Raw genomic sequence first — 24,811 nt, forward strand, 5'->3', positions numbered from 1 at the left:
TGGAACGATCATTTAACTTGCTAATACAGTTCTACCCTCTATATTGATCAAGTACAGTGCTGATACTATCACATGCAAACCAGAGTTATCTATCATATGGCTAGGAGTCAGCCACCAGCTGATGTCAGACTTGTAACTGATCCAGTTGGGTTAAAGGGCCCTTTTACAGTTAACTAATACTCCCCCATTCTCAGCTGGTGTTGGCTCCCAGCTAATTAACTAACAATGCAATGGCCTTACTTGTATTAACTCACCCACTGAAGTTCGGAAACACTATCACTATTTTCACACTGCGCCATTACTATTTAACAAATGGAAGACGAGTATCCATTCCAAGAACTTGATTACACTGAACTACTCAACCAACAGACTACAGAGGGCACCTTCACTCCGTAGAGCGTACCTTTCAGCGGCCTACGCGCCATTTGAATGCAATACTATTGGACGAGAGTCACGTGATCAGTCTTTCACAGTCTTATTTATTTATCCGTTATTATTTATTTAAACAGTAAATAATTAAGTCCCAATTACAAGAAACGTGATTCTAGTATTATCGCAATAATTAACGTAGATTTCCGTTCAAATAACTCACTCGGCGACACGCATATATAATACAATAAAAACATTGTTTACGTGCAGTAGCACTAGATGGCGCCACTCACACTTTGGATCGCGCTATAACTTGTTCATACTAGGGTATATGAGGCAAGCCATCGGTTTGGCAAATTGTTGGTGTTCTCAGTTATTAGTGCCTACATTGTTTGCTTAAATAAACCCAACCCAACGAGATCAAGCCGTAGTTTCATTTGGTGTGACCCGCGGCCCCAGTTCAATAATCAATAGTGCACGGTGGGTTTGGGTGCTTCGGCCCATACATTGGTCCTTCGAGCCGGATATCGGGAACCGAGGACATTTTTTGAGGACAAAGTGGTCACTGGAGACCACCCGCCGTACTCGCAGTGGATTGCTGCAGAAACCGAGTACGTAGCACCGACGGAAGGCGCCGGCAGAGGGCGCCATCGGCGCTAGAAGCGGTGTGACAGCGCTGTGACAAGTGACAACAGAGGACAGGAGTTTAAATCACATTGACAGCTGTCAATGTGACACGTGAGTGCAAAAGTGTCAAGTGTCAAAAGTGACGTTTCAAATTTAAATATTATTAGTTAAAGTAAATTGAACTTTATTTCTTTGGTGCAAATAACTTTGAAATTTCAATATTGAAAATAGACTGGAAGATGAATTAGAGTAATTTATTAAAGTAACTTAGAATTAATTTGCATGTTAGATAAGACTTAGAATAAGTTCATTAAAAACGAGGGAACGGGGAACCTATGCCCGATTTCCGCCAGAGTTAACTAAGTGTAAAACACTGTAAAAATTTTGAGAAAAAATATTAACTTTGATAATTTTTGGTAGAAAAGACTTGTAATTTTTTGTGATTTGAAATTGGAACATAGAATTATTTTGGTTAAAAGAACATTTTGTTGAATTTAGTGATATTGAAATACACTTTGTTGCTTGTTTATAGAACGTCATAGAAATTTAGTTTAACTTCACTTATAATTTAAATAATTTGCAGGATTCATTGATTTATTAGTTCAACCATGGAAGGTCTATTAAATGTACAATTTGAATTGCAAAATTTAATTAAAAGAGGATATTCTAATTTTAAGAAAACCCCAAAGGATAGAATAACTCTCGAGTATCTAGAAGTTAAATTAGAGAATTTAGAAAAAGATTGGTTAAGTTTTAGGTCAAATAACATAAAATTGTACGAAATATCAGAAGCAGATGCTTTATCTAGTAAACAATATGTCGAAAATTAAATATTTGAAGCTACAGAATATATTTATTTGTTATATAAATCATTAATAAAAAAAATATTGAATCAGTTTTCTAAAGAACAACCTAGTAAGGAAAAAACTATTATATCAGGTCAACAGCAAAATTCGTGGGTAAAATTACCAAAAATTTCCATTCCCACATTTTCTGGTAAATATTCGGAATGGACCACATTTAGAGATTTATTTTTGGCCCTAATTCATAATAACGAGACTTTAGATAGTGTACAAAAGCTACACTATTTAAAGTCTCACTTAACGGATGAGGCCGAACAACTGATTCGGCACACTCCGATTACGGGCGCAAATTATAGTGAATGCTGGTCACTATTAGAACAACGTTATAATAATAGAAAGTTTTTGGCAAACAATATTTTGCAACGTTTATTTGGTATTAAACCTATAAGTTTGGAATCAGCGTCGGGTCTAAAAGTACTAATAGACACCACCATAGACTGTTTAAATGCCTTAAAAAATATAGATATTGATGTGAGCACATGGGATATTATTATCATTCATATTGTCAGTTTTAAATTAGATCAAAAGACTCGAAAGCAGTGGGAGCTACATATTTCGAGCTCAGTAGATTTGAATAATTTGCCAACTCTAGATCAGTTCAAATGTTTTATTGAGAATCGGTTTCGTGCACTAGAATTCGTAGAGTCAAGAAAATCTTCAGTACAGCGGACCAGTGGTAACAGCTCCAGACCAAAGACTTTTGTTGTGACGAATGAGTCAGATAAACTTCGTTGTGAATTTTGCTCAGGTAGTCATAAATTATGTTTCTGTAAAAAATTTGCAAGTGAAGATGTAGAAAAACGATGCGACTTTGTAGCAAATAACTCTATCTGTTATAATTGTTTGGGTAGTAACCATCGAGTTCATGAGTGCAGAAAATCTGGAACTTGCAGAATCGACAATTGCAGAAAACGGCATCATTCACTTCTGCATCCAGAACAGGAGAGCCAGAGTAGAGCTACCAGTTCAATAGCAAGAGAACCAGTTGAGAGTGCTAGAATTACAACTAGTGCTGAACCAATAGTTTCCTGCTTATCAACACAAAGAAGCTCTAATAGCGGACAGGTTTTACTTGCAACAGCATTAGTAAAAGCCGAGTCTGAAACTGGAGATCAAAATATTAGGGCACTAATAGATCAAGGGTCACAAGCATGTTTCATAACCGAATCAGCTGTGAAACGGTTACAGCTCAAGAAGACTGCAGTAAGCGGAACCATAACGGGATTTGGAGGAGATAGAGCTATTAATTCTAAACATTTAGTGTCTATTAAGTTCAAATCTAGATTCAACAGAGGTCGTAAAATCGAAGTAACAGCATACGTATTAAAAGACATCACAAGTTATCTGCCTGAAAAAAGAATTAATGAAATAAATTGGATAGAACTGCAGAATCTCAGTTTAGCTGATCCACATTTTAGTAGGCCTAAAAAAATTGAGCTATTGTTGGGAGCGAATGTATATAGCCAAATTCTGCAGGATGGCATTAAAAAGGATCCAACAGGCACTCTTCTGGCACAAAATACCAGTTTAGGTTGGATTCTGACAGGCAAGGTGACATGTCAAAACCAGTTCAATAGTCTGGAAAATATATCGGTCTTACAAACTGATATATTGAAAGGAAATGGAAGAAAATTATAAGTATATATACAAAAGTATGCTGACAGAGGAAACAAAAAATTATATTAAAACAGGACAATTAACAAGGTCAAACAGGACAACAAGGTCAAACAGGACAATTAACAAGGTCAAACAGGACAAGACTTCAAGATCAAATAGAACAGGAATACTACTTAGGACAAACAGGGCAAACATATACAGGACAAAAATAACCAAAAGATCAAAGGATAAAGGACAATGAAAAGTTCTAGAACAAAAAGGAAAAATAATATATAAAGGAAAATAAAATAAAGGTTACTTACCTTAGACAGTGTATGGGCCGAAGCACCCAAACCCACCGTGCACTATTGAACTGGGGCCGCGGGTCACACCAAATGAAACTACGGCTTGATCTCGATGGGTGTTGGGTTTATTTAAACAAACAAAGTAGGTACCAATAACTGAGAACACCAACAATTAGGCAAACCAATGGCTTGCCTCATATACCCTAGTATGAACCAAGTCATAGCGCGATCCAAAGTGTGGCGCCATCTAGTGCCACTGCACGTAAACAGACAGAAGTGAAGATCATTTTACTTACTCGGTGAATCTGCCGGAGATGTCATCCGGACCTGAAACAAAAGGATCAATATTATTAGTTACATCATATCTGTACAATCCATTGATAAATAACAACTTTAATTATAAAAGCAAAAATATTTATCTAAAAGCTGTTACATTTTAACAGGTTCAATTGGGACGAGCTAATTTTTGAAATAACTACAAAATTGATAGTTTACTTACTTTAGAGAATTAGAACAACTTACTGCAGGACACGCCCCCGATGGTTGAGTAATCCAATGATGAATGTTACCACTGAATTATATACGGATTCTGCAATCCTTTCCAATTAGCATGTGTAGCCGTGGTTTATTCAAGAATAGATAGAGGACAAAGGTAAAATATTTATATTTTATGGTGTCTTCAACGAAATAGAAGGAAACGAAGATTGTGGCACAACGCTGGTGGCTAGACATTAATTGAGCTACTACAGTCGTGGATGTTCAAAAAGGACAACATTCAAGCGTGGACTAATTCCACAATTGTTCTCGTCTGGTTAAATACCTAAATAGTTAATTTGACAGTTCAAATTTCGAGATCATAGGTCGAGGAATCTCATATAAAATGCCAAAGGTAGAAAAGGTTAAGTCGGAAGCAGCAATTAGGTCACTTGTCGATACATTTTCAGAAAACATCCTACCCAAAAGGTTTCTATATTATCTATATTTGGAGATTTACTTGCTTCAATTGGAGAGCCTCTGGTAGCTGTACTGGAGAGCAACCTAATGTTAAACGTAATCTTTTCAACGAGATGGCAATTTATTCAAAGAGAGATCCAAAGCTTTAAACGTCCTCTCTTACAAGGAGGACCTGCCGCTTGGCAGCTGGTATATAGTTAATGGGTCGTAATTCTGGAATAGCACCCAAAGACTGATAATATAACCCGTGTGATCGCTATCAGGATGAAAAATACTACTTTCAAAAGGTCTTAAATTAATGTAATGTAAAATTCATGGTAAAATAAAATAAAAGGAAAGTTCAAAGTCAACTATTTGATAGCTTTTATACAGGAAGAAATTTTTTTTAGTGCGGATATTTTTATATTTTGTACATAAACAAAATTTAATGATCACGTATTTTTTCTTTTTTTTTTTAACTCAAAAATAACAAAATTATCGTTAGCTAAAGTTATTTACTTTTGAACAGAATTTTAGGGTCACCCTATTGTGCGTTTATTTTATTTTCGTTTGATACCTAAAGGACGTCACCAGATCACTTTTAAGCTGAATATATCTTGTTTAGTAATAATATGTACATTATTTTGTTATTTTAGAGACATAAATTAAAAAAAAAATTACATTAAATGTATCGAACTGTTTGTAGATTTATATTCTATTAATGATACAGAACCACGAAAAAAAATATCCGCACTAAAGACCGAATCACCCTGTATAACGGTACAGTTTTGTCATAGGTCAATTTTAAGTTCATTTATAATTTAGCATTTTAGTTATTTTTTTAAAGTTCAAATTCATTTTATACTTTAGTATTGTAATCAAACTAAAATTTAAGGGCAAGTTTCAGAGTTAAATAAAATCAATGTTTAAATTCAAAGTAAATAATTGATGCTTTGATGGTTGTACATTTAATTCATAGATCAATTTTAAATTAATTTGTAGTTAGGGCATATTTCCAGTTCAAATTCGTTTTATAATTTACTATTCAATTTAGAGAAACATCATTGATAGTAGTTACATAGTTTGTAGTTACGTAGTTTGTAGAGTTACATAGTTCATGGGTCAATTTTAATTTATCTTTATAATCTTATAGAGTTTAGTCCATAGATACATTTTTAAGTTCATTTTATAATTTATTGTTAAGTAGAGTTCATATTTCAAGTATGATTTGTTTAAAAGTTCAAATTTATTTTACAGTTTTGTATTAATTTTAGTTCAAAGATCAATGAACTTAAGCAGTTCATTAATTTTGTATAAATTTTAAATCATGCCAAGTAAAATCTGAAAAATTTTGTATGTAGGTCAGTAAAGTCAAACATGTAAACTTCTCACCAAGAACATCTCATGTGGTCACGGTGGGCGGAATAATGAAGGACATTTCGCCACTAAATGTCCTTGGTGGGCGGTATGTTTACGTGCAGTGGCACTAGATGGCGCCACTCACACTTTGGATCGCGCTATAACTTGTTCATACTAGGGTATATGAGGCAAGCCATCGGTTTGCCAAATTGTTGGTGTTCTCAGTTATTAGTGCCTACATTGTTTGCTTAAATAAACCCAACCCAACGAGATCAAGCCGTAGTTTCATTTGGTGTGACCCGCGTCCCCAGTTCAATAATCAATAGTGCACGGTGGGTTTGGGTGCTTCGGCCCATACAAACATCAAATGACAAAGTAACAGATTACTTCATGACTAAATATTACAGAAAAAACTTAAAAGTATATTTTGAGAAATAAGCAGTAAGAAAGTAATATATTAGGTGAAGTCAGTCGTAGGGTCCTGTGCCTTCCAAAGGGCTTGGGTCTCACTAACCTCGCGGTCGGTCCGATCGGAGCCCAGTGCCCGCTCGTGGCGCACCCGCCGGCAGCAGTACAGCGGCGGCTCGCGCAGGTGGCGCCGCCGGGGAGCACGGTGCGCTTCACCTGCAGCTGCAGCGAGCCGGCGGCCGCGCTGCAGTGGGTGCGCGACGGCGCGGCGCTGGCGGGGGCGGCGGGCCCCGCGCTTGTGCTGCGCGGCGTGACGCGGGCGCAGCGCGGCCTGTACCAGTGCGTGGCGCGCCGCGGTCGCCGCGCCGAGCGCGCCGCCGCCGAGCTGCGCCTGGCGGGTGAGCCGCTCCCCCACAGCCGCAGCGAGACGGAGGGTGATCCGCTCCCCCACAGCCGCAGCACGCCAGCAGGTGAGCCACTCCCCTACAAACGCAGCGAGCCGGCGGAGAACGGCTCCCCCTCAGCCGCAGCACGCCAGCAGGTGAGCCGATCCCCCACAGTTAGTCAAGGACTAACTTATAAAGAATAAATAAAAAAACCCTCTTCACGCGAGTTCAACTCTCACTTGTCTGGTTTTATACTTAGTTGCGTTTATTTTATGCGCGGACGAACAACAGTGATGCCAGCAGTCACTGCGTCCGCGCCACTGCAACAGTCCCGCCGAGTGACGCGCCGCTGTCCGCAGACTCGGCGCCGGAGCTGCTGTACACGTTCATCGAGCAGGCGCTGCGCGGCGGCGGCGGCGTGGCGCTGCGCTGCGTGGCCGCCGGCGCGCCGCCGCCGCGCGTCGCCTGGCTGCTGGACGGCCAGCCGCTGGAGCGCTTCCTGCCGCCGCACAGGTACAGGCCCGCCCGCCCGCGCCCGCCCGCGTCTGCGCCCTCTCACCGCCGCTCTGCGCAGGTACTCGGTGCGCGAGGAGGCGAGCGCGCCGGGCGAGGTGGCGTCCACGCTCAACGTGTCGGCGGCGGCGCCGGGCGACGGCGGGCGCTACACGTGCCGCGCCAGCAACGCGCTGGGCGCCGCCGAGCACTCCGCGCGCCTCAACATCTACGGTGAGCCGGCCCGCCCCGGACCGCCGCCCCGCCCCGGCCCGCCGCCCCTCTCACCCGCCGCGTGTTGCAGGCCCGCCGACGGTGCGCGCGCTGGGCGCGGCGCGCGCGGTGGCGGGAGACAACTTCACGCTGCACTGCCCCTACGCCGGATATCCGATCAGGTCCATACAGGTGCATTTCGTATGACGACTCCCGTCCCGCCCTGGTCGCGTCGCTCGCTCCGTGCGCGCGTGCGCTGCGCTAGGGGTTCTATTCACATTACACGCTCGATGTTAAAGCAAAATGAATGTGGCCAAATGCACGCCACCGTCCACGACGTCTCACTATTCTGCAGTAAAAAGAAAATCAATCCCTATTTTAATAACACTGTCCGAGTAACTGCTTTAATAATATGATAATAAAAATATATAATTTCTGCATCCCCTAACACCTACCCTTATAACCCGTAATACAATTTCATAACCAGACTATCTAGTTCTAAGAACTGTCATGTTTAAATTTCGCACAAACAAAATCGAGACGTGACTGATTTATGATGATGACGATGACGATGACGATGATGACGATGATGATGATGATGACTCCAGACCTCCATTAAATTGTAGTGCTGTAAAGTGCTTAATGACAAAAAATAACAAACGCTATAGTCACCCTTACGATTTTCGAAATTTCCCCTCGACCCCATCATCAGATACTGATGACAATGGGACTACGTCAGGAGTATACTCTTTCAAACATAAAAAAATATTCAAATCGGTGTAGGCGTGTTCGAGTAATCGCGTACATACAAAAAAAAATTAAGAAAAAAATTCAGTCGAATTGAAAACCTCCTCCTTTTTACCACAAATTGGCAGTTTTTGTATATTAGCAGTTTTTGTATGTATGCGCGTATGTTCCACCGTAGCGCCTAAAATACTCAACTGATATTGCTGAATGAGGTGATTGTGATGTGGTTTTCAAGTAGAAGAGTAGCTAACTTATGTATTTTTTCAAAGTTTTCGGTTTGGTAGTTTCGGAAAAAAAAGGGGGGGGGGGAATGATCTATTTTCTTGAATATCTTGAAAACTATTTGTTTTAAAATTACAAAAAAAATATATTTACGATCCTCTTACCGAGGTCGTTTGTTTGATGTATCACAATGCAGTTAAAAAAGATTTTTTTTTAAATTTTCACCTTGCCCCCAGAAATGACCTCCATATCCAAAAATTTCAGTTCCAAAATTCACCAGAAATTTTCAAGTAACAAGCTAATTTCTGTATTTTTTTCCAATTTTCAGATACAGTAGTTTTGGAAGGGGGCATGGCCAATTATCGTAGCTTATTGCTATCATATCGTATAAATAGTTTTATTAAAAAAAATAACATGAAAGCTATTTTTTTTTAATTCTAAGAAAAATATTTTTTAAATCCTCTTATCAATTTTTACCTTTCATTTGATGTAACACACAATGAAGTTAGTAAAAGTTTTTTTTTCAACTTTCTATTTTACCGCCCGTAAGTGCCCCCCATATTCAAATGTTATCTATTCACGATACATTCCTGTATTTGGGTCAAAATAATTGAAGTATATGTGTACCAAATTTCAATTGGATTGGTCCAGTACATTAGGAGAAAACAGCCAGACCTTAAAATGTGCGCGAGTCAAGGGTTCCGGTTTTGTACTACGTACGTTTGGAACCCTAAAAATTAGATTAAATAATGTAAGTACATGAACCGTTGTGAAGTTATCCGCCGCTCCCTGCGCAGCTCGGTGACGTGGCGGCGGCGCGGCGCGGCGGCGGCGCTGCCGGCCGAGGGCCGCGTGGCGGCGCGCGGCGCCGAGCTACGCCTGGCGCCGGCGCAGGCGCACGACGCGGGCCACTACGCCTGCAGCGTGGCCGCGCCCGCCGGGCCCGTGGCCAGCGCCGAGCTGGAGCTGCTGGTGCGCAACCCGCCCAAGATCTCGCCCTTCCTGTTCTCGTCTGAGCTGGCGGAGGGCAGCGCGGCGCAGGTGCTGTGCGGCGTGTCGTCGGGCGACCGCCCGCTGTACTTCTCGTGGCTGAAGGACGGCGCGCCGCTGCCGCCCGCCCTGCAGGTGCGCATCTCGACGATATCGTTTCTGTTTTGTGTTTTGTGTTTGCTGTGCGGACTGAGTCCGGTAGTAGATGACTTTACCACAACATACATATTACATATACGAGTACGTGACAGATGGTGCTGTCTGTATCAACTATCAACGCTTATCAACACTTTGTGTTCAACGCTGTCTGCAACACAATCATCATCATCATATCAGCCGATTGACGTCCACTGCAGGACATAGGCCTTTTGTAGGGACTTCCAAACATCACGATACTGAGCCACCTGCATCCAGCGAATCCCTGCGACTCGCTTGATGTCGTCAGTCCACCTGGTGGGGGGTCGACCAACACTGCGATTACTAGTCGCCATTCCAGCACTTTGGCACCCCAACGTCCATCAGTCACCCATTGCCCACTTCAGCTTCGCAACTCGTTGAGCTATGCCGGTGACTTTGGTTCTTCTGCGGATCTCCTCATTTCTGATTTGATCACGCAGAGATACTCCTAACATAGCTCGTTCCATCACCCGCTATGTGACTCTGAGGTCTTCTTATGAGGCCCATAGTTAGCGACCAAGTCTCGGAACCGTAGGTCATCACGGGCAACGCGCACTGTTCGAAGACTTTTGTCTTCAGGCACTGAGAAATTTCGGACGAAAAGATGTCGCGAAGTTTCCCGAATGCAGCCCAGCCGAGTATAATTCAGCGGTTCACCTCTTTCTCGAAATTGGACCTACCTAACTGGATCATATGTCCTAGGTATGTGTATTCCTACAATTTCGAGAGCAACGTTCTCAACTATAACTGGGTGGAGCGTTACATTTTCGTTTTGGCCATGTTAATTTTCAGGCCCACCGTTGGTTCATAAAATCCGATGAAAACTTTATGCATAATAATCGGGTCATAAAAACTCAATCTCGAAATCCGCGTGACGCGGACCGTCGGCGGCGGACGCTCCTTCGACCGGCTCGTTTGCGCTTCAGGTGGAGGAGAAGCACCTCAACGACTTCTCGCTGCTGATGTTCCCGGCGCTGAGCGCGCGCCACAGCGGCGCCTACACGTGCCGCGTGGCCAACCACGCCGCCGCCGCCACCTACACCGCCGCGCTCAGCGTGCGCGTGCCGCCCGCCTGGCGCAGCGAGCCGCGCGACGCCGGCGCGCTGCTGGGCGCGCCGCTGCGCCTGCCGTGCGCCGCCGCCGGCCGGCCGCCGCCGCTCGTCGCCTGGGCGCGCCGCGCCGAGCCCAGCGGCGCCGACGGCCCCGAGCGCTGGGAGCCGCCGGGGCCCCAGTGGGAGGCGGCGGCGGACGGCGCGCTGGTGGCCCGCGCCGCCGCGCGCGCGCATCGCGGCCTGTACCGCTGCTCGGCCGACAACGGCGTCGGCGCACCGCTCGTCAAGCTCGTCACCGTCGCCGTCCACGGTGAGTGCCGGGCGCGCGCCCCGCCGCCGCCCTGCGCCCGCTCACGGCCCGCCGCGTGTTGCAGAGCCGCCGCACTTCGAGGCGGGCGCCGCGCCGCGCAACGTGTCGAGCGTGCGCGGCGGCGGCGTGGAGCTGGCGTGCGAGGCGCGCGGCGACCCGCCGCTGGCCGTGCACTGGTCACACGGCGGCGCCGCGCTGGCCACGGGCGCTGGGCGCTGGTCGCTGGCGGAGGCGCGGCGCGCGGACGGGCTGCAGTCGCTGCTGCGGCTGCGCAGCGCCGAGCCGCGCGACGCGGGCGCCTACCGCTGCCACGCGCGCAACCCGCACGGCCGCGCCGACGCGCTCTTCGTGCTCACGGTGGAAGGTAGTTTGATTTATTATAATGGTTGACAGAGCGTAGTCTTGATGTAACAATCATTAGAGTTAATAATAGACATCACTTTGGGATTTATCGTAAGCCAACTTATACAGATATAACCATACCAGCTTCATTTTGTCATCCATGGCAACATAAATTAGCAGCTTTCCATAGTTATGTTCATAGACTGATGTCCATTCCTCTAACTAGGGATCAGTATAACAAGGAATTAAATATAATATATCGCATGGCCATTTCAAATGGATACAACCCGAATATTGTGAATAGAATAATCAATAAGAAACAATTGGTGTTGATTAGAAAAGAACTTTATGGAATTCCATTAGAAAAACCTAAAAAATTTAAAGCTAGTCTAACATACTTTGGTCCAGTGTCGGAACGTATTGCAAAAACACTTAGAACGCATGATATAAATGTGGCTTTCAGAACAAATAACTCTCTTAAAAATATTTGCAATGGTAAAGATAAACTAGAGAAGCAACATAAATCGGGAGTATTTTGGATAAAATAATTAATTATTTCCTAATTGATGACATCATGCAGCTGCACAAAATAAGTCACTGTACAAAATATGTATTTAGACAGCTAATAAACTCAACTACAATTACAAAACTTTTTTGGAGTAATATTTACTCCTTACACTTGACATTGCAACAGAATAAGGAACACAATGGTGTGTTTTGATAAATATTAAATATCTATACACATATATGTATATACAATATTACAAATAAATTTAACGAATATTTTACAAATATAAGCTAAAAATAAACATGTAAATCATCATAGCATTTCAGAACATTTACAAAGTCTATTTTTAACCGACTTCCAAAAAGGAGGAGGTTCTACGTTCGGCTGTATGTATGTTTTTTTTTATGTTCTAAAAAGCAAAAAATAACATCTTACCTATGTGCTACCTTCTGACCAGTTTGAAGGCGGTGGCGGGCGGCGGAATTTCAACTAAATCGGTTTAGTAGTTTCGGCGTTTAAGAGTAACAAACATCCATACAAACTTTCGCGTTTATAATATTAGTAGGATGAACAATTAAAAGAGTAACTCTAAAAATGAAGGACTTTAAATTCAATCAATGAAGCCCAAACACAAGGTAACCGTTAAAGAGTTTCCTCGTGTGTGCTTTGACTTCATCATCAGATGGACTCCAGACCTTCATTCAGTTGTAGTGCTTTAAAGTGGTTAGTGGAAAAAATATAAAACGCATCATCATCATCATCACCGTCATCGTCATCGTCGTCGTCGTCGTCGTCGTCGTCGTCGTCGTCGTCGTCGTCATACATACATAGTCAGCAGGACAATGTTATCGATCAATGTTATCGAAGTTTGTGTCCGGTCGCGTGCAGAGCCTCCGGAAGCGCCGCGCGCACTGCGCCTGGCGGGCGCCGGCGAGCGCGCCGTGCGCGTGGCGTGGCGCGCGCGCGACGCGCCCGGCGTGCACTACGCCGCGCTGTGCGCGCCGCTGCTCGCGCCCGCGCCCGCGCCCGCGCCGCGTAACCTCTCGCTGGAGCGCACCGCGCCCGGCGCCGACGCCGACGGCTACCGGCTGCTGCGCGCGCGCGTCGACGGGCTGCGGCCGGCCGCCGCCTACGCGCTGCGCGTGCTGGCCGCCAACCGCGTGGGCCGCTCGCCGCCGTCCGACGCGCTGCTGTTCACCACGCTGGAGGAGGCGCCCGCGGCGGCGCCGCGGGACGTGCGCGCGCGCGTCGTGGCGCCCGAGGAGCTGCTCGTGTCGTGGGCGCCGCCGGCGGGCGACTGGGGCGGCGAGCTGCTGGGCTACGCGGTGGCGTGGCGCGAGGTGGAGCGCACCGGCGCCGCGGACGGGCCGCGCGAGGAAGGCGCGACGGGCGGCACGGCCGTGGCGCGCGGGCGCGGCGCGACGCAGCTGACGCTGGGCGGCCTGCACCCATTCGCGCGCTACTCGCTGTCGGTGCGCGCCTTCAACCGCGCGGGCCCGGGGCCGCCCGCGCCGCCCGTGCTGGCCGCCACGGCGGACGGCGCGCCCGAGGAGCCGCCGCGGGCCGTGCGCTGCGAGGCGGCGGGCGCGCACGGGCTGCGCGTGCGCTGGCTACCGCCGCCGGGCCCGCCGCCGGCGCGCTACGACGTGCTGTTCGCGGCGGAGGCGGCGGGCGCGGGCGAGGCGCGCGCGGCGGGCGGCGAGGCGCTGCTGGGCGGGCTGCGCGCCGCCAGCGAGTACGCGGTGCGCGTGCGCGGGCGCTCGGAGCGCGGCGCGGGGCCGGCGTCGCCGCCGCAGCTGTGCCGCACGGACGACGACGGTGATTGTCGAATACAGCGAGCCCGTGTATATACGTCATAATATCTCTGTGGGCACGTGAAGAGCATTTTGCCGCTGCTGACGATTTCAAAAATACATTCTTTGACTACATTTATTTTCTCAAGATTTAACTTAAATACAAATAGCTGACGTAGCGCGGTTTCACCCGCGTGGTTCGCGTTCCCGTAGGAATATGGAGATAATATATAGCCCAAAGCCTTCCTGAATAAATGGGCTATCTAACACTGAAAGAATTTTTGGAATCGGACCAGTAATTCCCGAGATTAGCGCGTTCAATCAAACAAACAAACAAACAAACAAACAAACAAACAAACAAACAAACTCTTCAGCTTTATAATATTAGTATAGATAAGTAATGATATATTATATTTTTTAAACACTGTTTTAGGAACTTTATTTATTTCAAAGATTTTGGAAGATCTAAAATATCTAGAGGCTGAAATGCTTGTTTAGCCCCGCTGTGGAGTGGTAATTTGACAGTGTTTTTGAGCAAGAGCAGTGAAATAGTAGATTGTTATACAAGGGGCTAAAAAGACCCATTATATACGAGGTATTTTTAGCCTAAATAGAATCCGAGTTTATAATGAGTTTAGCCCCACGTGTTACACTCTGCTTTTCACTACGATTGCGAGAAAAATAGTTTAGTACAATATTCAATGATTTATTTTAATTGAAAATTAAATATACAAAGTCTACAATTTTGGATATTAAGGGAGATGCTTTTACCCCGTAACATAATTTCCGACTACTGTGAAGATGAATAATAAGTATGTAAGGTAAACGTGGGAGATAATAGTTTAAAAAACTCCTTTCGTAAGTGAATCCATTCGTTGTTGTGTTCTCCATTTATAAAATTTTTAACCGACTTCCAAAAAGGAGGAGGTTCTACGTTCGGCTCTATGTATGTTTTTTTTTTTTATGTATGTCCAGCGATAATTCCGTCATTTGTGGACCGATTTTGAAAATTCTTTTTTTGTTTTGAAGGGTTTGATTCCAGGGTGGTCCCATTTTTTTCATGTTAGGATCTGATGATGGCATCCTGGAGAAATCGAAGGGAACTTTCGAAAACCGTAGAGACGGCTAGTACGTTTGTTAGTGTTTCCATAAGGTATTTTAAACCACTACAATTTTATGAAGGTCTGGAGTTGGTCTGATGATAGAGCCGATACACAAACGATGGAACTCGTCAACGATTTACAGCAGGTACCTTTTGTTTGGGCTTGATTTATTTGTATTGATGAGAACTTGCCACCTAGATGGGTTGTGACTGTATTAGGAGTCTGGTGATGAAGACGAAGGATATTTAAGGGAACTCCTCGACGGTTCACAGTAGCTACCTTGTGTTTTGACTTGATAATTTTGTATTGATGAGAACTTTCCACCTGGATAGGTTGTGACTGTATTAGGGGTCTGGTGATGAAGATGAAGGAGAGTTAAGGGAACTCCTCAACGGTTCACAGTAGCTACCTTGTGTTTGGACTTGATAAATTTTATATTGATGAGAACTTTCCACCCATATGGATAGTTCGTGTGGATAAAGGGGGAGTGAAATTTTGTATATGAGTTAAGGTAGTATTTTTAAAATTGGGATTGTAGGACTTAGATACTTTTATTATAAAAAAAAATTACGTTTTAACTAATTGCTCATTAATTTTTGTTTACACTCAGTAGGTGTGCTAACACTAAAAATTAAAAAATAAAAATTTTAATAAAAAAAAATTCAACCGACTTCCAATTTCCAAACCATTTTTTTTTATTAAATTTTTTTTCGTAGGTATTTAAGTAAATGAGTCTCGACTTTGATGGTAACAGATTGAAAATTTCATCCATCTCCAAATTAGAATCACCATTATCACTAGATGAAGACAATAATAACAATTATTGTTGAAAAATATGTAAGTTACGGTCACAAATTTACAATGAATTTCTGAAAAAAATCAAGTGTGTATTATTCACGCCAATTGTTTTTTAAATTCTCGCTTTTTAATTTTATTTTTTTCCCATGACAAAGAGGCAAAGGTATTACACCGTAAAGGATGTCCCATGTCTTCAAATCTCGCTCTATTTGCAACTCAATAAAAATTAAATAAAAAAATAAACGCATTCCACAGACAAGAACGCTGCATTTCATTCCAATTTAAAGTTTTTTATTTATTTTTCAAAACAATCAGTGCCTTACCTATAATGATTCTATTTTCGAATAAAACCTCCTTCGTTTTGTACTTGGCTAGTACTTGGCTTGTACTCATAACAGACAAGAATTAAAAAAAAATTACTTTAGCCCCTAGAGGCTAATATGCTTTTTTAGCCCCGCTGTGGAGTGGTAATATGACAGTGTTTTTGAGCAAGAGTAGTGAAAAATATTTTTTTGAGTGATCTCATCCATAAGTGTATGGTCCAAGAACTTGTTGCTTCTTGTTGACGGCCGTGTGGCGCAGTGGGTAGTGACCCTGCTTTCTGCATCCACGGCCGTGGGTTCGATTCCCACAACTGGAAAATATTTGTGTGATGAGCATGGGTGTTTTCCAGTGTCTGTGTGTATTTATACATTATATAAGTATTTATATGTAGTATATAAATGTATATGAATATTATAATATCAACTATCTTAGTACCCATAACACAAGCTACTCTGTATGCTTACTTTGGGACTAGATAGTGATGTGTATTGTTTAAGTATATTTATTTTATTTTATTTTATTTTTACCCGACTGCAAGAAGGGTTATGTTTTTTACCCGACTGCAAGAAGGGTTATGTTTTTCGCGCGTATCTTGTATGTATGTATGTATGTAATATTCTTTATTACCTCATATCTTCCAAACCGCTGGACGGATTTACGTAATTAAGATATCATTAGATTTGTCTTAATAACCCAAGTGTTCTTAGATAGGTGAAATTAAAAAAAAAACAACAAGACGACTGTGAGACGCTATAAACTCGAGGTGAAAAAAAAATTTTTTTTTTTACTATTGCAACATGGGTATCAAAATCAAGGGCTTTTTGTGAGGAATTCAAAATGGTATATCATAGCCATATTAAAAAAAACTATCATTAGAAAAACGTTATTTATTAATTGTCTATACAAAATACGCGAGGCGCATGACTATAAGGTGCGAGGTTTATGAAGTGAAGTTATATAACACCTAAAATATACTAAACTAAATATATTGATTATAAAAATCGGACAAGTGCGAGTCAGATTCGCCCACCGAGGGTTCCGTAGATCTTTTTGAATATGTTACGGTATTACGGTTCACTTTTGCTGGTACGGTTCTTTTGGAATAAAATACGTGTCGCTTGTTTAGACGTTTAATACCAACTAACTTCAGAATAATGTAGGTACAATATCGTAAGTGCGTTCACGCGCTGTATTGAATTAACATGCCGCCCGCCAAAAGGACTGTAAAGGGCTTTTACTAAATACATAAACTTAATCATTATACCGCAGTTAAACATCATTAGATTTATACATGCCATCACGAAAAAAATACATTTAAATTGTAAGTAAACTTCAGACTCAAACGCTGGTAACTACATAAATATTATATCTCATCCATAATTAGGCTTACTCTTAATACATAACTTCTTGTAATTAAATATTTATACTTGAATTATTATCACTTAAATAACATTAAAAATTACTTCAAAATCAGTTACTTGCAATAATTTGATTTTTAGCAGAAATTAAATAAATATTACATTTAAATTAAATACATTATATCAATTAAGTATATTAATCAATATCTATGGACAAAAGACATAATTTATTGGAAGAACGTTTAGTGATATTGTCACCACTTTTGACGCTGTATACTCGAGTGACTCCATCATTGCCGGGGTGCTTCCCAGTTATGCGACCTAGCATCCATTTGCCTGGTGGCAGGTTGTCACTCTTGATAGTGACGATCTGACCGATATCTAACTCTCTTGTCCTTTTACACCATTTATGACGTTGTTGAAGTCTATTAAGATATTCAGATTGCCATCGGTGCCAAAAGTCTTGCAATAATTTTTGTAGGCGCTGCCATCTCGATAGGTAAGTCATCGAAATATTTTCCAGATTAGGACTTGGGATGGTATTAAGTGACTCACCAACTAAGAAGTGAGCTGGCGTGAGTGGAGGTGCGTCATCGTCGTCCTCTATTGGGCACAGAGGCCGCGAGTTCAGACATGCTTCAATTTGGCAGAGCAGGGTGGACATTTCTTCATAGGTTAAGTTGGATTGCATTATCCTTTTCAGGTGGTATTTCATGGATTTAACACCAGCCTCCCATAATCCTCCCATGTGAGGGCTGTATGCTGGTATAAAATGCCATTGAGTGCCATCGAGGGCAAGAGATTCTGCTATCTGACCATCAAATTCCAACTTTGCTTCTGCCCAAGCTGCTGCAAGTTCCTTATTAGCTCCAACAAACGTCCGGCCCTGGTCACTCCACATATGAGCGCATTTTCCGCGACGTGCCGTAAATCTTTTCATTGCTCCTATAAATGACTCTGACGTCATATCACCTACGAGTTCAAGATGAATGGCCTTGGTAGACATACATACGAAGATGCAGACGTACGCTTTCGTCGTTCTCATTCCTCTGCCTTTAGAAGAGAGGACTTGATAGGGGCCAGCGAAATCCGTCGAACTGTTCAAAAATGGTCTAGTTGGAGTTACTCTTTCCCGAGGTAAGTCTCCCATAAGCTGTGACTTCACTGCAGCCTTTTGCTTAGCACATATTAAACATTTTCTAAATTTTAATTTGACCAAATTTTTTGATTTCAGGATCCAGTACTTCAGCCGTAAGTATCCCAACATCTGTTGTGGTCCACCATGCAGCGTTTTCAAATGTGCATCATCGACAAGGAGCTTGGCTAGGTAAGTATCATGACTTAATATTACAGGATTTCTCGTATCTTCATTCACAGCAGCGTGCCGCAGTCTACCGCCCACCCTGAGGACATCATCACCGTCAAGGTAAGGATTTAAACTTTTTAAACTGCTTTTAGCTTGTACTTCTCCTTTAGTTTTAATATTGTGAATATCTTCCTTAAAGCTTTGTTGCTGTGTTAGCTTAATGCATGTTTTTAAAGCATCATTTAATTCGCTTGTAGTAATGACTGTATCCTTATCCTGTAATTTCTTTCCCTTTAAAAACCTTTTACTGTATGTAATAACCTTTAGTAGCTCTGTCAAATCATCACAATTTTCAATTTTGTTTATTAAACTTGCTTTTTCATTTTCAATTTTCGAGTTGACTTCTATAACTTCTTTCCTTTCCAGGTTTGTACTTATGTTCTTTGGCCTACTGTATTCGATCTCTTTATTATGTAACCATTCAGGGCCATTCCACCACAGTTTATTTTCTTTCAGGCTTGTCAAGGGCATACCTTTTGAGGCTAAATCAGCAGGGTTGTCTTGAGATTGTACGTGATACCAATTGTGATTCCCAATGTCTTCTAGAATCTCAACTACTCGATTTCTTACATAAATGTTCCATCTTGCAGGATCTCCAAAAAGCCAGGACAGTACTATAGTGGAATCTGTCCATGCATATATCTGAGAGGTTGGTATTTTCATGGCTTCTTTTATTTGCTTTAAAAGACCAGCAAGCAGGACAGCATCATTCAGTTCAAGACGAGGTAAGGATTTAGCTTTTGTTGATGCTACTCTTGATTTAGCTGCTATGATTGTAATTGTTACTTTTCCTTCTACGGTGATTACTCTCATGTAGGCTACTGCACCATAGGCTCGATTGGATGCATCACAAAAACCATGAACTGAGACATTTTTCATTAAGGATTCAGATGTTTGAAGCCATCTGTCTATTTCTATACCTGGTAAGTTGAGAAAACTGTTTCTTAAATCCATCCATTCCTGAGCTATTTCTTCAGTAACATTCTCATCCCAGGCCATACCTTGCAACCACAATTTTTGAATAAGCAGCTTCGCCGGTAAAATTGATGGTGCTAACCAGCCCAGCGGATCAAACAACCTTTGAATATCAGACAGGATTGTTCTTTTCGTTATGCGATCAGTTAACGCAGGTAAGTTCAGGTTGTATTGGAATTTGTCCGTTCCAATATTCCAATTCAATCCTAAAGCTCTTATACTACCATCTATGTGTATTTCTAGATTTACTTTAGTGCTTCTTTGGCTTAGCTTAAATTGTTTCAGGAATTCTGCATTATTCGAACACCATTTTTGTATAATAAATCCTCCTCTTCGCAATATGGAATCTATATCCTTTGCAATTTTGATGGCTTCTTGTAAGTTATCCTTCCCAGACATTAAGTCATCCATGTAAAAGTCTTGTTTTATAACTTGTGCTGCATCGGTATGTTCATAGCCTTCATCTGTGGCAACCTGATGTAGCGTGCGGACGGCTAGATATGATGCCGAAGCTGCCCCAAACGTGACTCTTCCTAGTCTATAATCTTTTACAGGTTCGTCTTGGTTATTACGCCATAGAATTCTTTGTAGATTGCTGTCTTCTTTGGTTACCAGAATCTGGCGGTACATTTTTTGTATATCAGCCACAAAACATACTCTTTTCATACGCCATCTCAAAATTAAGCTTCTCATGTCATCTTGTAGTTGAGGGCCTACAAGTAATTCGTCATTTAGAGACACTTTGTTAGATCCCTTTTGCGATGCGTTGAATACTGGCCTCACTTTGCTCGTTTCTTTTTCATATTTAATAACAGCGTGGTGAGGTAGGTACACAGCAGGAACTTTCATTTCTTCCTTTGGAACCTCTTCCATATGATTCAAAGTTTTGTATTCTTCCATTATTTCTATGTATTCTTTCTTCCATTTCTCATCTTTCTCTAAGCGTTTTTCTAATTGATATAATCTTTTCAGAGCTATATCTCTTGTGTTTCCTTCGACACATTTTAGTTTTTCTGTTTTTGTTGGCAGTTTTACGATATATCTTCCTTCTTCTTTTCTGGTGGTTGTAGTGTTATATATTTCTTCACATTTTCTTTCTTCAGGCGTGGGTAATCTTGTTTCATTTCTTTCTTGTTCCCACATGTTCTTTAGCATATCATCCAGATCCAGATTCAGGTGCATGCTTATAATCTCATCTTCTTGTATCTTGTCGTGTACTGTCCCAAATAGAATCCAACCCAGGCTGGTATTTTGAGCGCATGGAGTACCTGGGGGACCCTTGATTATTTCACTCTTCATAATTTGGGCACACACATCGACACCTAGCAACATGTCTACTCGTCCCGGTTGTGTAAAACTTGGGTCTGCCAGGACGAGACCTTGTATGTGCGGCCAGGTGTTGTTCGTTATTGTCTTAGTTGGCAACCTTGTGATGAGATGAGGGGGTATTATATACGTCTTAATGTTAATTTTAAATCCTTCATCATGTGTGGATAAGACGTTTACTTGTGTACTTTGTTTCACATTTGTGTGTGTTGAGCCAATACCTGTTATAGTTCCATTAACTTTTGTTCTTTTTAATTTCAGCAATTGGATGGCTCGTTCACTCACAAAACTTGCTTGAGAACCTGTATCTACGAGTGCTCTTACGATTGTATAATGGCCATTGTCGTCCATGATTTTAACTGTCGCTGTAGCTAGCAAAGCAGTACTTGCGTGCTCTCTGTTATCAGTTACCTTAGTGTTCACTTGCACCTGGGTATCAGTTATTGTCGTTTGTGAGGACTCCGATATAACTGGTGATTTTGGCTGATGGATGAGGGTATGATGCCGCTTGTGGCACCGCCTGCAACTTTGGGGAACCCTACACCCAAGAGCACTGTGCCCAGGGGAAAGGCAATTAAAACATATTTTGTTGTCCTTTACGTAATTACCTCTGTCCACCGGTGTAAGCTTTGCAAATTCCGGACAATGGCTTAATGTGTGGTCGTTCTTACACCGTACGCATGTTCTTGGTTTACAGGTACTAGTTATGGTAAATATCTTTTCTTTTGACCTTGCTTGTTGTTGGCGCTACTAATTCCAATGTTCTAAATTTATTTTGTAAAAATTTTTCCAAATCTTTCCATGTAGGTAACTCGTCTATATTATCTTTGTGCGCGAAGTCTTCCCACTGCTTGTGCGTCTCCGGGTCCAATTTCTGAACAACCAGAAATATGATTACTGGATCCCAGGAGTCGGTTGTTATATTTTGATTATTTAATCCTTTTACTACTTCATTGGTTGTATCAAGTAAATATTTTATATTCTGAGCGGACTGTATGTTTGTATTGGGTTTCCTTTGCGCAAAAAGCCTTTTTAATAAAGCGTTAACGATAAGGCGTCTATTGCCATATCGGCTTTGCAATGACTCCCATGCAATTGGATAATTTGATTGAGTCACCTGGATGTTTTTTAGTAGCATTGCAGCTTCCCCAGTGACGGTTGTTTTTAAATAGTGAAGTTTTTGCACATCACTGAGGGAGTCGTTATGATGCACCAACGACAAAAACAAATCCTTATAAGACGGGAATTCTTCATAATTGCCCCCGAAGACCGGTAATGAGATTTTCGGTAGATGTACATTTTGCTTGCCGCCACCTATATTGCCCGTCGACGTTGACATATTTGACGCCCTTGATTCATTCTCGATTTCATTTAATGTTGATAACATGTCCCTTAAGTCACCCTGCAGAATGTTGTAAAGGTCTTCATAAATAAAGAATTCTTCATTTAAAAAATACGGCAAGGATCCCTTTTGTTCCTTTGGAGTAATTTTAGCTAAGTCGTGATGCGCGCTCTTAAACGTCGTCCAATAATCTTCAAGTATTTGTATGCGCGCTTCAATGTAACCTTTGGTTAGTCGAGACTTGGGACATTTTTTTAAATTCACTTGGGTTTTACGAAATAATGTGGCAGTATCTTCCAATACAGATAAAAGGTGCGTTTGATCTTGCGTAGGAGGCATCTTGAATTCACTTGTCACAATATAAGTATATAATAACTTCCAAAATGCGTAAATGCAAAGTTATAAATCGTAAATTGTAGATAGTATGCGTAAAAAACGTTCGTCACTCGATGCACTTGTTTACTTCATCCAGCGATCGCGCTTCATTCCTTTCACTTTTTGCTAGTCGGCGCGATCCGGCTCGAAGGACCATATGTTACGGTATTACGGTTCACTTTTGAATAAAATACGTGTCGCTTGTTTAGACGTTTAATGCCAACTAACTTCAGAATAATGTAGGTACAATATCGTAAGTGCGTTCACGCGCTGTATTGAATTAACAGAATATTTACTTAACCTCGGTTGAACGTAGGTATACATTATCGTACTTTGTAACATGTAACCAACAAATAAATCCGAGCTTCACCATCTATCGTAACTAAAAAGGTGTGAAATAAATAAATTAATTAAACAAATAAAAAAACCCGACTGCATAAATTATACAAAAACTGAAAAGAAAAAAAACAAGCTCAGTCCAGAAGTGTAGAAAGCAATTAGAAAACAGTCGGGACCTGTAAAAAAATGTAGACGAAAATCATGCTATTCAATATAATAGGTCCCGACTGTTTTCTAATTGCTTTCTACACTTCTGGACTGAGCTTGTTTTTTTTCTTTTCAGTTTTTGTATAATTTATGCAGTCGGGTTTTTTTATTTGTTTAATTAATTTATTGTACGGTGGGTTTCGAAAAACTTAGACAGTTTCCACAGCCTGTTGTTTAAATCGTCCACATCTACACAATCTGCCAGGCAATCGAAGCGGTTCTGTAATTCCAGTTGAAAGCTCTCGGGGTTTTGGATTTGGGCACGAGTAGGTCGGAGCGTAGATTTCACCAGTTTGTACCGTACCGTCGTACAGTACCGTTTCAGCTGTAAGTTGATGTTCAACGTGCCTCTTACCATTCGGTGATCACTACCGGTGTAACCCCGTTGATCACAGAGACGTCGTTGAATATATGCAGCCTGGTAGACAATATGAAATCAATCTCGTTTTTCGGGGAACCATTAAGGCTCATCCAGGTCCATTTCCAGTACCGGGCGCGGTGACGCTGGTGCGCGCGCTGCCGGCGGGCGCGGACGCCGTGCGCGTGAGCTGGGCGGCGCCGGGCGCGCGCGGCGGCCGCCTGCTGCACTACACGCTGAGCGCGCGCGAGCGGGGCGCGGCGGCCGAGCGCAGCGCGCGCGTGCCCGCCGACGACGCGGACGAGGCGTGGCTGGAGCTGCGCGGGCTGCGCGCCGCCGAGCACGAGTTCTGGGTGCGCGCCGCCACCGGCGCCGGCGCGGGCCCGCCCAGCCGCGCCGTGAGCGCCGCGCCGCAGCCGCCGGGCGCCGCGCGCGTGGCCGCCGTGCCGCGCGAGCTGCGGGTAGCGCAGGGCGCGCGCGTGCGCCTGCGCTGCGCCGTGCTGGGCGCGCCGCCCGTGAGCCGCCGCTGGGCGCCGCTGCCGCGCGCGCACACCGTCACCGACAGCGGCGACCTCGTCATCCACAGTGAGTTTTCGCAGTAGTAACAACGACTAATTCGATTTCGTATGCAACAATATTATGCTGTCATCTAGAATATTAATTGTATACACACACAATAATTATGTTGTTTTACTACCCGATAATGAGATTTGTTCTCTTTTTGGATTTTTATTTTACATAATATATTTTTTTCCGAAAAACGGGCCTAATTGCATTTTTATGACGACTTCTTTAATAACATTGAAAAGAATCAGCGAGTGAGATTTCAATTATTTAAGTTTAAAGTTATTTGTTTTGGCTAAGTCGGGTGGACAAATGCTCAAATTGTTTTTCTTGTGCGTGTAAAAGAAAAACAAAAAACAAAACAATTTGACCATTTGTCATAAGAATATAAAACAAAATATTATTATAAAAACAAAAACCCGACTGTTGCCCTTATTTGTAAAATATTTTGTATGTGTTCATATAATTTTGTTGGTGGTCCAAATAAATAAATAAATAAATAAATGCGGTGACAAACATTGGTATTTCATTCTTTGTCCCCACCTGCAGCACCACAAAGAATTTAGTGAGAACTTTATACAGATATTGTGATACCTACTTGTTTTCTCTTTTCAGTTCATTAAACAGTCGGGTTTTTTGTTTTTGTAATAATATTTTCTTTCGAACTTTTTAATTTCTTCAAGA

At 42.7% G+C, this 24,811-nt stretch overlaps 1 protein-coding gene across 1 annotated transcript in view; it reads left to right on the forward strand.

Annotated features, from left to right (window-relative positions):
- Positions 1 to 24,811, forward strand: part of LOC128198173 (cell adhesion molecule Dscam2-like) — a 35,922-nt gene that overhangs the window by 1,825 nt on the left and 9,286 nt on the right. Inside the window, exons 4-14 of the mRNA XM_052882112.1 lie at positions 844 to 980; positions 2,735 to 3,062; positions 6,549 to 7,001; positions 7,106 to 7,359; positions 7,421 to 7,572; positions 7,643 to 7,733; positions 9,318 to 9,645; positions 10,614 to 11,049; positions 11,114 to 11,413; positions 12,788 to 13,717; positions 23,693 to 24,148. Of these exons, the coding sequence (XP_052738072.1) occupies positions 844 to 980; positions 2,735 to 3,062; positions 6,549 to 7,001; positions 7,106 to 7,359; positions 7,421 to 7,572; positions 7,643 to 7,733; positions 9,318 to 9,645; positions 10,614 to 11,049; positions 11,114 to 11,413; positions 12,788 to 13,717; positions 23,693 to 24,148 (3,865 nt within the window). The remainder of the gene's footprint in view (positions 1 to 843; positions 981 to 2,734; positions 3,063 to 6,548; positions 7,002 to 7,105; positions 7,360 to 7,420; positions 7,573 to 7,642; positions 7,734 to 9,317; positions 9,646 to 10,613; positions 11,050 to 11,113; positions 11,414 to 12,787; positions 13,718 to 23,692; positions 24,149 to 24,811) is intronic.

The sequence above is a fragment of the Bicyclus anynana genome, chromosome 1 (assembly GCF_947172395.1).
Source record: "Bicyclus anynana chromosome 1, ilBicAnyn1.1, whole genome shotgun sequence".
In the NCBI taxonomy this organism is placed as follows: Eukaryota; Metazoa; Arthropoda; class Insecta; order Lepidoptera; family Nymphalidae; genus Bicyclus; species Bicyclus anynana.